We start from the raw sequence: 13,124 nt of genomic DNA, 5'->3' as shown, positions 1-13,124 counted from the left end.
CGCTAATGCTAAACCAATGCTGGAGGAGGTCGTTTTCTAAGGGGCCAACGTATAGTAATATTTTGTAACACATTTCCCAAGAGATTGGATCTCAGCTGATTTAAATTTTCAGTGATAGAAATCTGAAATCAGTTGATATAATTTGTGCATACAGTTTTTGTATGCATTTAGCTATTTACTGTTGGGAATGGATAAATAAATAAATGACATTTCCATCATATTCTATTACACTGATCAATACATATACCTACAATGAGGTACAAGTTAATGTGTTTCAGATTCCGTATGTGACGTGTATGGGCGCAGCTGGTCTCCGTTGACGGAGGAAGGCTACGCAGAGAAGCTGCGGTTGCTGCGCGAGGCTGCGTCTGTGCCGATGGAACGGTGGCGCGCACCGACAGTGCTGGCGTGGCTAGAGATAGCTCTCGGCATGCCACAGTACGGCCCTCGCTGCGCCGAGAACGTAAAGTCTGGCAAGGTCAGTTCTATAAGTCAGTTGAATTTAAAATAAAACATTGGCCCAACAAGATTTCCCTGCTCAGACGTTTCTCTTCGTGCAATTTAAGATGAGGTTTTTGCTCTTGTGGTTAGAGTAGGTTATTTTACCACAATCACCTCATTTTCCCTCCATTCACCTAATTTCCCCCCCCCCCCCCAATCACCTCATGTTTTCCCTCAATCACCTCAGTATCACCCTGATCATCTCACTGTTCACCCTGGCTAACATCTCATGCATCCTTTACACTCAAAGACTCCTGTGATCCGTAGGTTCTGCTGGAGCTGAGTGACTTGGAGCTGGAGGTGGGGCTGGGCATTACACATCCGATGCATCGCAAGAAGCTAAGACTGGCTATAGAGGAGCACCGACACCCCACACTGGTCAGATACCCCTGCATAGCCCAGCTAGGCCACACCTGGGTGTCTAGTGAGTGGCTGCCCGACCTGGGACTGGCGCAGGTAACATAGCCTCGTATGGTTAATTAGTGGTAGAGCGCGGGACTTAAGTGCTTGAGTTCCCCGGTTTGAATCCCACAAATCACCAATGTCTATGATTTATAGTATTATCAAATATTTCCATCATCTAAGTGAGTTTATACTATAGTAACGTAGGCTACTTGGTTAATGGTAGTTAATGTTAGTAAGACGTTGCCTCACATCTGTACTTATCAGAGAGTTTAGTTGGAGGGGACATGGAAACGGCCAAAAAGATACAAGTTTTGACGTGATTTGTTCTTTGAGATTGCTTCAATTTTTCGTTGTTTGTCTAATTAACTTTACTTATTTCTAGTACTCTGAGAGTTTTGCTGCCAACATGGTCGATGCTCGGATGCTGGATCATCTAAGCAAAAAAGAGTTAGAAAAATATCTTGGAGTTACCAGAAAGTTTCACCAGGCTTCCATTGTTCACGGGATACATTTGTTGCGCATGATGAAATACGACCGACAGGTTAGTCCATTAGTGTGTCTTATCCGTTTTCATTTTATGTGTTTAGGCCAGTGGCTTTTTTTGCGTTTTGTAAGAGGATGGTCGAAACCCTGGTCTGGTTACAGTGTCATTGACCGTTTGTATGATAGCTTCATTAGTTTAGTGACAAATGATATCTGGGTCCTGAATATACTCCGCCTGGAATCGAACTAGCAACCTTCAGACTTGAAGGCAAGCACTATAACCAATATACTACTATAGCAATATACAATATAGCACTATAACCAGTTCACCTTTGTACTGTACCGGCTCACCCCTTGCTTTGCTGGATACGTTCCACGCACAGATCTGTAGTCTATGTGGACGGGCAAATGCAAGGTTAAAAGAGGCCGCCAACCTCTTTTTTTAAAAAAGAAAGAAAAGAAAGAAAAAATTGTGTGCATAGACAATGAGAAAATTGTCATACTTACAGTTTATTCAGGGAGGACACAGGACAGCTACAAAATGACCCTTAAAGTTACTATGTAAGTCTAGTTTTCACAATCATTAAGGCATCGAAACAATTATATGTACAGCAATTAATCGAGGTTTTATCATGCTACCTTAATGACTTCACCCCTATTGGGGAAATAAGCTAAAATCATAAGTTTTTGTTGACCCAGTTATTTTTTACAAGTAGATACTATTTACCCTCTGTTTTGACAGCACGAGAGGCTAGAATTAGGAGGTCCTAGCTAAACCTTGTGGTAATTTACAGGCCTTGGCTGTGCGCAGACATCAGTGTGAGAATATTGACGGAGACCCTCTAGTGTGGACCAATCAGAGGTTTATAAGATGGGCGAGGAACATTGACCTGGGAGAGTATGCAGATAACCTCAAAGGTATCATTTACCATTAAATATTTACCTATGTGAGTCAAATGATCAGTTACATTCTTATATGTTGTTTGATCAACTATATTTTTTAAGAAAATCTGTGATTCTATAAGCTGTACATGGTTTATACATGATCAAATGTGGCAGATAAAGTGATTTTTCTTTTAAATGAACATCTGTGTTTTCATATTTCAGACAAACGGCTGTGATTTGATATTCTGTAGGGTCAGCTGTGATACTTTAGAGCTTCAACTTTGTTGTGAAATAAGTTTTCAATCTTGTTATATTCCTGATTATCTTTTATGTTATGGCTACAGACAGCGGAGTCCACGGTGCGTTGGTGGTGCTAGAACCGTCGCTAAGTGGAGATACAATGGCCACTGCGCTAGGGATCCCTCCTTCCCGTCACATGATCCGACGCCACCTCACCACCGAACTTGAGGCCCTTGTACTACCCGCCAGGTATGTCGTGTTCTGTCAGCCCGAGCAGGAGTACCAACCTAGAGCCAACAGATAGACCTACAATTCACATCTCAGCCCTTTGAGCTCAAGTGCAGTTGATCTGCTAAGCGTTTAACCAAACTATCAATTTTTCATTCTCAAAATCAGTTTTCCAAAAATGACACATCTTGTAAAACAACTAAAGTAGACCTAGAGTTACCAAAAATCATCGCAAAGTAGATGAGTTTTCATTTGTTTCCACAATTGTTTAAATGAGTAGCTATCCAGAAGCTGACTCATCATAGCATTTTTTATCTTACGTAGGTTTTTTACGTACATTGTTGGACCAAAAATTCTATTTGAGTAACTGATACCAATTGCTATAAACATTTATAATACTCACCCCGATGCTTTATCCGTTTGAAAATTCTGGCAATGTAGTGTAAGTTTTAAATGTGTGGTGCCTAGTATAGGCTGTCATTACTATAATTTCCTCCTCTGTTTGTAGTATGTCAAAGTATAAGGCACATTCTATTAAGTTAGGAACAGTTTTAGTTTATAAATCACGAATAATTACCAGTTTAATGCGTTTAAATGTTAGAAAAACCAGAGGAAATATTTATTTGGCAGCAGCCAATTCTGGTCATTACGTCCCATGAGCCACATGCAAAGTCCACTCAACAGGGCTATTTTGTTTCATTATTTTTTTCTTAAATCCTGCTGCTAAATCCCTCAATCATCTAAATGGTATTTAAAAACTTGTATTTATAAGAAAAACACAAAAAATTATACTTATCGAAGGGCTGTCTAGTGAAAAGTGGAAGAGAATATTAGCACAAATTACGTAGGTTGTTTTTCATGACAGTTTTACCAAAGTGGTTACCTCAAACTAGTCAAGTAAAGCTTCACAAATTGTATCCTAAGTTTTTTCAGCGTTATTATTAAGTTCCTACGCTTTTGTACATGGATCATTATATATGTATTTATTGTAATCTGTGTTTTATTGACTTTTCAATTGTTTTAGAATTTAACTTTATGTCAGTTTTGTGATAAGTGATACATAACAAAACGATGAACTTGTGAAACTGTACATCAAGAGACTAAAGATCAAAAGAACTTTCAAAACTTAGCTTAAGTCTGTGGTTGGTGAATAATTCTAGTGAAGTATTTCAAAACTTTCTCAACAGCTTGGAGTAAGTATCAGTTTCATGGTGCTATATGAGTTAGTAAACGTCAACAATGTTACTGCTTTTCGGTTTGTTATTGATAATCGGACACCAAAGGGGCTGTTTATATTTATTTTTTTACTCCACTAAAGTGTGTCTCTGATTATTAAAAATAAGTTTCACTCTGGTCTATGGTGAGACATTCCTTATAGCTTATATTTGTTACGAAAAACATTGTTTTTGTACATGGTTTGGGAGAAAATATCTGATTATGAGTTTATTATTTTGGCTTCAGTTCAGTTTTACGCAGTAAAGTGACAGCACTTAGTAAAGTGTTATAAATTGGGTACCAAGTTTTATATTTAATTTTTTATTGTTAATAAATATGCAAAATAAGATTTTTGACAACGAATTTGATATTTTTCATGATAATTTTCCTTTGGACAATTGTTGTTTTTGTTGCATCATAAATTTAAAATGTATATTAACAACACAAATCACAAATATAAACAATTGCCGTAAATAATTTTTATGAGTGCATAATAATTGTTCTCAAACTTTATTTAATTTGCAGAAAAGTAGGGTATTCAGTAATAACTACTTTTTATTTAGGCTAACATGTTTTTCAAAATATTTGTTTTTGGAGTCCCACAAAATATTGGATCTCAACTACAGACCTTTAAACGCTCATAATCTTGTCTATAGTATAAGGTTATTGTGGTTTTGTTTTACTACAACCTACAACACTGAAATAGGAACTAGCTTTGTTTAATGTGGTTAGAAAAAGATATTTTTTTTTTATTTCAACTGCTATTAGCAACCACTTTATTTATTTGTAAGGTATCAATGTTATTCAAACTTGTAAACTGTTTGCTGGTAAAAAACACACCAAAAATATTCATTTAGTTATTGTAACTGTGAAATATTGTAGAATTTGATTGGAGTTAAAACCAAGTTTTACGCATTTTATGTCATTTAAGTTTAGCCATAAGTCATTTTTAAAATTTTAAAGCTGTGTAACTTTTCAGGGAATATGTATGATACAAAATAATTACTATACATTATCTGTGACTAGTCATGTGTACACTCTTTTCATGAGTTTGACGGGTTGAGGCATGTGCTAATAGAAACATGATTCCAATAAATATTATATCATGTAACATGTATTACTAAAACATTTGCAAACGGATCATTCATAGGTAATATTGTAACTCTGCATTAATATTACATATAGCTTTCCTCCTTCAATAGTTAATGACATGCGGCTTGTATGAAATTGAATGAAACGGCTCGATTCTGCTCTTTAAGCTCTTCGTTGGCTTGTTACATTAAACAAAATGTAATCATATAATTTAACTTAATTTTTCAGAGATGTTTGTTTTTATTATGAGCTGAATAAATTATTTTTAAAGGATATTATGTAAACTTTGAATTTCTGGAAAACCGAGCCCTTGCTGAATTTTCTAGAAACATTTCTTGGCACATACTTACAAGCTTAAGGAGTCTGTGTTTTAATGTCATTTCAACTATTTAACATTTTACTATTTTATCTCAAACATTTTTAAGAAATTTTATTTACAATACTGTCTTCTTACTTTTTACATTAGAATTGATTTAAGGAAAACTTTAATAATAAAAATGACATCTTAGAATTTAAGGATGTATCTTATTTTTCTAGATATTTTTTTTAATAACAGAGGATATTCAAATCTGTGGTAATCAACACACAATATTGTGCATTTTGATTTCTCTTCTTTAACTATTCAAGGATATAGAGTTAAGTTTGTCTAGTTAATTTAATAATTAGCTACAGAGCCATTGCTATTTGTGTAGGAGCTAACTCAGTTTTGACTCCAATCATTTACAAAACATTCAAATGTAATCATTTACTTCATTGCAGTGCTTAAACGATTATTTTTTCATTCATTTCAATTACTTTTAAACTTTACTGAATTCTAAATTTGGTCAAGGTTTTTCGATTTTTGTACACAAGTTTTCAAACATTGTGTTTAGTACTATTTTTAGTCGTACGTAGCAGAGCATGAATAAAATCTTTGTCCAAAACCAAAAGCACTGGAGTGAAGTAAAATTTTACAACTATGGTGTATCAGTGTAAAACTTCTCTCCTTACTTAAATCTATGTATATAACATTTAAATGTACATAGTGTAATTCTCAAATTATTGATGTATTTATAAATTACATCAGTTTATTATGTAAGTAATGTAATTATAAAAGTAAAAAGATTTTTGTGTCAATGAAACGGTGGTTTTGACTTTTTCTTCCATTGCAACATTACTTTTTCTGTCTGGAAATTTTATGAATTTAAAGAAGTTGCGGTGAAAGATATTTGTCACATTTATGATAGCATTACTGTGCTAAGAAATAAAAATATTTTACTTCAGTTTATACAGAGGTTGTAATGTCTTTATCAATCTGTTTGTACAACATTCAGATATTAACCTTTGCTATTTTTTGTGATTTGTTTTCAAAAACTTAACAATTATCTGAGACAAAATTTATGCATACCGGTACGTTACTTTAATGATTTTAAATAAAAATTAAAAACTATTTAGATTCTAAAATTTGACAAACATCAAGTTAATGTCTGCAACGGGAGGTAAAATATCCCAAACTCTCTCCTGCCAATTGAAACACACATGTAATAAAGTTTATTGAGCTCTCAATTGATAAAGTAATATTTCACAAACTGGTATATATTTAGTTCCCTGCTTGCTTTATATGTGCTTCACATTAATGTTTATGTTTTCTATCCTATTTGTCTGGCTCTGTATTTTCAGGGTGAATGCATTTTACTATAGATAAATGTTTCAGTGTCTTACTTTTCTACAATTATTATCACTTTGTTCTTTGTTGGTGAAAATATATTTTTTTTTTATAAATAGTAAATAACTATTAATAATTGACTTAATATTTACTTTCAATTTAAAAGAAACAAATGATTATTGGATTTAACAAAATTAATAAGTTTTAATTAATTGTTAAATCCTCAAATAAAATATTATTAATGCAAAAACATATTTTAATTATTTCTTTAATTAGTAATTAAATTCGTAATTTAAATAATTATTTTCTTGGGAGTAAAAAAACTAAAACTCCATTATTTCCAACAACAATTTATTTTTTTATTTTATTTTTACATTTTATTTTTGTGTGATATAAAACAGAAAAAAACAGGATCTTAAAACTATGTTGTTAAAAGAGGCAAAATAATTTTGCCATATACAGCCAAATTGAATCTAATTTTAAAACTCAAGATTAAAATTGTTTTTGTTTTGTTATTTAGATTGTACAAAGTCTTGCAGAATAGATTAGTACCCGGGTTCGTACATAACCTGTAGGTGAAAATGATTTACTACTGTGCCTTCATTAGATGTTTCATACGATGTCAAGTCACTTCTCAATACGTTTTACCACTAACTAAATAATTGTTGTAGTTATTTTTTGTTTTTATAGTGGTAAACATTTACAATATGTGTTCCGGAACCATCTGCTGAATTGCTAGTATTTCACCTCTGTGAAGGGACAGTAGTGAGTGAATGTGATGTTTCAATCAGGGAGTTTTGGCACCACTGTTTTTTTGTTACCGCACAAAAATCTTTTGCTTTTGCATGTTGAACCTAGAGCTTTTTCCTGTTCCATACTATTTAGAATAGAGTTTACAAATGTTTTGCTGTTAAGCCTTGCTAGTTTTTCTTGCATATCCTTATTAGTGTATTTCTTATAGCACAAACTAAATAGCCTATTGGAGAAACTCGTATCATCGAAGCAGTAATTTAAGTACGATAATTTTTCATCAGGAAAGTGAAAGGGGTTTCAGTTATTTTCTTAAAAAACGTGACTTATATGTTATTTTAGTTTAATTCATTTTGTATTTTGTATATAGCTTACATAGTAGTAATTGAAATCAGTGCTGTAGGTATTAAACAGGTACTAAAGTTTGTAGTCTTAACAAGTTTTACTTATGTTAATATGAATGTCTTCATAATCTTTGGTAAACACACATAGATTTTGTATTGTAAATCATACAATATGACTTAAACTTCCATTGATTTAAGATTTTATTTGATTATCGAGTTACGTTTCATTAATATTGGCAGCCCGAGCCAGGTTGTGGTTCCTCATATTTTTAAACATAACCCATGAGTTTTTAAGATTAAATCCTTTTAAGCGTTAGTTCAAAATATTTTTTTTCAACGCACCATAAATATTCAAGCAACATCGAAGACTTTATGCTCTTCAAAATGCATCATAGTATAAAATATAGGTATTCCTAGTGTACTTTTCTAATATTAATAACAATTATTTTACTGGTTACTCTAATTCTAAAAGTATAAAGTATCTCCCATTCAAGAAAACTTTACAAAAAAAATAATTGTTTATGTTGTAATGTTTCTGTAAATAATAGTACAATGTATATTTCAATAGGTAGCATTATAAGTAATTTAAATTATTTTACTCTAAAAATTTCTTTAGTTAGAAAAAAAAGCTGTGTGACAAAGTAAAAAGTGTGTGGCAAAAGTAAGTAAATGCAGCTTTCTGTACTATCAGTGCAAGGAAGCCCACTTTGTCAGGTGACTGTAGGAAAAATCCATTCTTAGTTTAAAACAGCTATAATTATATTTATTTATTTTTGTTAGTTTTAACACCACTAGGCCTATATATTTTTTATTTAATTAATCTTGTAGCGATTTAAGTTATTGTCAACGATAGAGTTGTTTCAAGTTTTTGTTTGAGTCAGTAATTAGTTATTTTTAATATAATATAAAGGAAAATTATTGATCATTTTAAGAAACTCATTGCAACATTTAAGCTAGTAAAACTTGCATTTCTCATAATTTTAGTACATTGGTTTAGCATTTATCATTATGTGCCAGTACCATTTTGTACCGGTACTTAAAACTAAACTATCTCAACAAACTATTTACATAGAATTAAGGTCTAGGAAAATCCTAAATTTGTATTGGCTAAGATTTATAACTGATTTTGATATAAATATTTTTATGTGTAGGACCACATCCTTTTTCTCCAAAACACTCATTATAATTTTAGTTGTATTGCATGACTGCATTAGAACCTTGAATGTCTGCACACTACAATAAAGAGCACAAAAATGGTCCAATAAAATGATAACAACTAGCTGTTCTACTGTGTATAATGTGTATTATAAAGAAATTTAGCAGCACAGCTTGCAGCTCATAAGACCATTATTGTGGGCTTTAGGACTCCCTGCTATTAGAAATAGATATTATTTTATTTGTGCTTTAAATAAGTATCCGTTATTACATTTTAGGCAGTCAGGTGTCAACCTATGTAGACTTTTGACTACGATTTGTAAGCTTTCTCGTAGAGGTTCCAATTTTATAACATTTTAAGAAAAAATATTTGTTTTCAATTCATTTAGTTCATTGAGACTAGTTTTCATATCTGTTCCACAAACAAAGGTCTATTGATACCTCAAATATTATAAAATACAATTAAATTTTCCTTCTTTGATAATGGTTTATTATGCATAATATACATTTAATAGTTCTTGAGTTAAACATTTTAAAACTACTAAAACATGTTAACGGTTAACCCAACACAAAATCATTAAAGATTTTGTTATCCCCTTCTACAAACATTCAAGAAATTGTGGGACTTAAAATTTTGGGTCTAGTATCTACCAGTATTAGATAAAACCCAACATTTTATAGTAGCATACCTACAACTACCTAGAAGCAAATAAAATTGCTCTTCATACAATATGACTGTCTAAACAAAGAGTCTTGAGCTCTGGTTTGACAAATGATGTCAAAGTTTTCGTATATTATGGCAACATGTGACATTGTGATGATAACACATAAAATTATGTGATAATTAGGATGGCGTGAAGGGAGGTGGAAACCTCCCCTGCCCCTTACTCCCTTACTCTGAATAAGAATATAAAATTAGTTCTACCAGTTTTTCAGGTGACTACAAAATAACAAAAGCAATGGTGGTGGGGAAGGATTCTGATGTGAAAGCGCATCCCGCTTGCCACTCTAGATAATTTAATCCATAACACATGACATTATGATATACAGAGTGTCCCATAAGTAAACAGCCAGACTCCGGAAAATGGTTGTATGGGTCAAAGTAAAGAGAAAAATTTAATTTGTGATTTTATCCTTATTTTGACCCATACAACTTCTAAGACTTTTGACTGTTTACTTATGGGACAGCATGCTACAAGCTACAAGCTACATGCTACAATGTTGTTTATCACAATAAACAACATACATGACATGATGATATGATGTTTATGTGTGTGATTGTGGATTTGAGTGTGTGATATGTCATCTAGAGCAACATTCGTTCACTTGATGAGAACTGCGGAGGTAGATCGACGTAGGTCCGAGCGGCTGTCCAGTGAAGGTTCCCCCTCCCTACCACTTCCCCTCTCCTCCCCCCTCCATGAGCCGATCTACGCAACGATAGACAGAGACAGAGAGAGGGACAAGCGTCGAGCTAGCCTCAGAGTAAGTCCAATCTTTTAACTCCCAAATAAAATGGTTCTTTTTACATTTTCAGAACGTTCAGTAGTGTTTATGTTTATTAACAATATGACCTTTGACTATTGATGTAGTCATGCAAGTAGAAGTGTAATGAACGTAGTTAGGTTGAGTTCACAGAATGGGTCGAAAGGGACTGCCTTACATTTAAAGGATTATATATCCTTGCATGCCATCTGGGAGGTTTTCTCATACCAACTTCTTTGTCAATCACAGAATCTGTTGAATATGACAACTTTTTAAGCAAACCAAAATAATAGGACAACTTATAAAAGGACTCGCCTATTTTCCATTTAAATCAATTGGCTGAAGCTGTTCCGTAAAGTTACAGTGTCTACATGGGTATCTCAAAGTCAACGTACCTACATCATCTATCAGGGCATAAACATCATGGCATACACATCATGATCAAGACATAATTTGTTTAGCTACATTTTATGAAAACTTTTTTAGATTTACTCAAATATTCCTTAGGAGAACCTTTTTAAACCCTTTACACAATTTAGTTTTTACTATGCCTAACATTTTATCTTCATTTTTCACATGCTCACAGACGTACAGTTTGCTGTATTTGAAAAAGGTTTGTACTTCTTATACAAGTTTGTTGTAAAGCCTTCAAAATAAGTATAAATCTGTAAATGTGTTAAGAATAGCACAAATATTTTAGATATAAATCAGGACAGTGCATTGATCTAAAGCTATGGCAGTTCATTGGAAATGATTCGTGATATTTTTCAACAAAATCTCTTGGGGATCAATACAGTTGCAGGAAGCTGAAGCAGGCTCAAAATCATTTATGCCGTCAAAATAGAACACTTGATACAATATTATTACAACTCTCTCGTATTATGTGAACAATTTAAGAATAACTAAAAAATCTTTCCTAACTAATTTAAGCATTTTCCTGTTTAGTTTTCATCCTGGAGGAGTTCTCAGGTAATAAATTTAGATGATGAACCAATAAAATGTAATGTATGTACTAACTCATAGTAATAATATAAATACAGGTACAAATAAAACCCTTTAAAACCCTTTCATTGTTTTTTTTTATAGCTTATCAGTTATTCTTTTTATGTATGTTTCTCATCCTTAGTATACTAAAGGTCATGCCATGGCTAGTAGAGTAACAGTTATGTTGTAAACAATTTAATGTAAAAAAATGGGAAAATAAATATCTTATTTCTTATTTCTTATAAATACAACTTGTATTCATGTTTAGATCAAAATAACAACACAAAGTAAGTCACTGTCTCATAGAAGTAGTTGATTGATGTTTTGTTTGACTAATAGATTGTTTGTTTGATCAATTGATTAACTGATTCATCATTCATTCAACTTCAGGGTACTCTCAGTCGAGCGTTCGGACTGAAGTCTCGCTCAGAAGACCGAGAGAGAGTGAGAGACGACTTCCATCTTGCTCCTCCCCCCTCTCCCCCCTCGGAGACTTGCTCCATGGTCATCTGTCGGCCAGGTACGCTTTCGTAATTTTTATATCCACTCTTCCTCAAACTTATACACACATATTTCTCAAGTGAGGAACATTACTCAGGCGTGCCATTGCACTCTTTTAAGAACTGTCATATGCTTGTTGCCTCAGTGACTGTAGTTGTCACTTGGTAAATTCTTTACAAGTGTTCTTTACAAGTGTGTAATTGGCACTTGCCTAGCAGTGTCAGACGGAAAAGCTCCTGACTCCTGGATAGTCCTTGTGTTAATATACGTTTTCCAACACTATTTGATATATTCACAATTTTAATGTAAAATTTGTACAAGACTGTACAACTTTTTTAAGTCTGTACCTTGATAATCAGGGCCGCGTTAAGGGTCAGTGGCGCCCTGGGCAAACCCAAAAGCAGTGCCCCCCTTATATATATATACTGTATAACTATAAAGGTTTTGACCACAGCAGTGTAGGGAGGGGAAGAGGGAAGGGGGGTTGACTCATTAGTTTGCCGAAATTCACAGCAGGTGGGTTGGGGGTTGGGGTGAGTGCAATGAACTTGACAGTAGTTGCTATGCGATGCGAATGCCTCTTGCCCTGCGCCGATAGCTTAATGCACTACGCAGTGATTTGATTACTGTTCAGTACAGTACAGTGTGCAGTTCATTGCATTATACACGTATTGAACGAGATTCTACTAAGGGAGTATGTTTTTTCCATGGTTCTACTATAGGCTTATGCATAGGCCTATATATATATATATTTATACATTAGTGTGTTTTTTTACCAGTTTTGTTTCGGGAGGGAGTTTTCAATTCTGTATCAGTGGAAATACTGGTTAATACATTTCACTTTCTTTAAAACTGCTTCTCAAGTTTGTTTTCTTTGAGCCAACCGCTTGCGGCTCTCGGCTCCACTAGGTTTTTTATGCTTTTTTACAAGCCTACTTACTTGTATCAACACTTCTCTATTTATTTATTACTGGTTCACTTACTGCAGTGTGAGTGTCAACACTGACTAGTGACTGTCACAGTTTAGGTTGTGTTGTGACTGATTTGACGACTGTGGAACAGGCACAACACGAACACAACCTAGTGACTACTGAGGGAGGAGTACTGTGTACTGGACTGGCGCTGCGCGGTAGTTGTTGTAACTTGTGGGGATGGGGGTGGGACTGGGAGGGATAGGAGGTGCATGTCAACCGTAGGCCTGTAGACTACAG

At 33.7% G+C, this 13,124-nt stretch overlaps 1 protein-coding gene across 1 annotated transcript in view; it reads left to right on the top strand.

Annotated features, from left to right (window-relative positions):
- LOC129003482 (kazrin) overlaps positions 1 to 13,124 on the top strand; it is a 34,857-nt gene that overhangs the window by 20,603 nt on the left and 1,130 nt on the right. Inside the window, exons 17-25 of the mRNA XM_054431778.1 lie at positions 279 to 478; positions 769 to 957; positions 1,289 to 1,447; positions 2,184 to 2,307; positions 2,619 to 2,763; positions 10,254 to 10,428; positions 11,015 to 11,041; positions 11,374 to 11,397; positions 11,803 to 11,932. Coding sequence (XP_054287753.1) covers positions 279 to 478; positions 769 to 957; positions 1,289 to 1,447; positions 2,184 to 2,307; positions 2,619 to 2,763; positions 10,254 to 10,428; positions 11,015 to 11,041; positions 11,374 to 11,397; positions 11,803 to 11,932 — 1,173 coding nt within the window. The remainder of the gene's footprint in view (positions 1 to 278; positions 479 to 768; positions 958 to 1,288; positions 1,448 to 2,183; positions 2,308 to 2,618; positions 2,764 to 10,253; positions 10,429 to 11,014; positions 11,042 to 11,373; positions 11,398 to 11,802; positions 11,933 to 13,124) is intronic.

Source organism: Macrosteles quadrilineatus, unplaced genomic scaffold, assembly GCF_028750875.1.
Source record: "Macrosteles quadrilineatus isolate MER2022 unplaced genomic scaffold, UCM_ALF_1.0 Scaffold_9__3_contigs__length_116548681, whole genome shotgun sequence".
Lineage (NCBI taxonomy): Eukaryota > Metazoa > Arthropoda > Insecta > Hemiptera > Cicadellidae > Macrosteles > Macrosteles quadrilineatus.
This window is presented reverse-complemented; position numbering and strand designations above follow the sequence as displayed.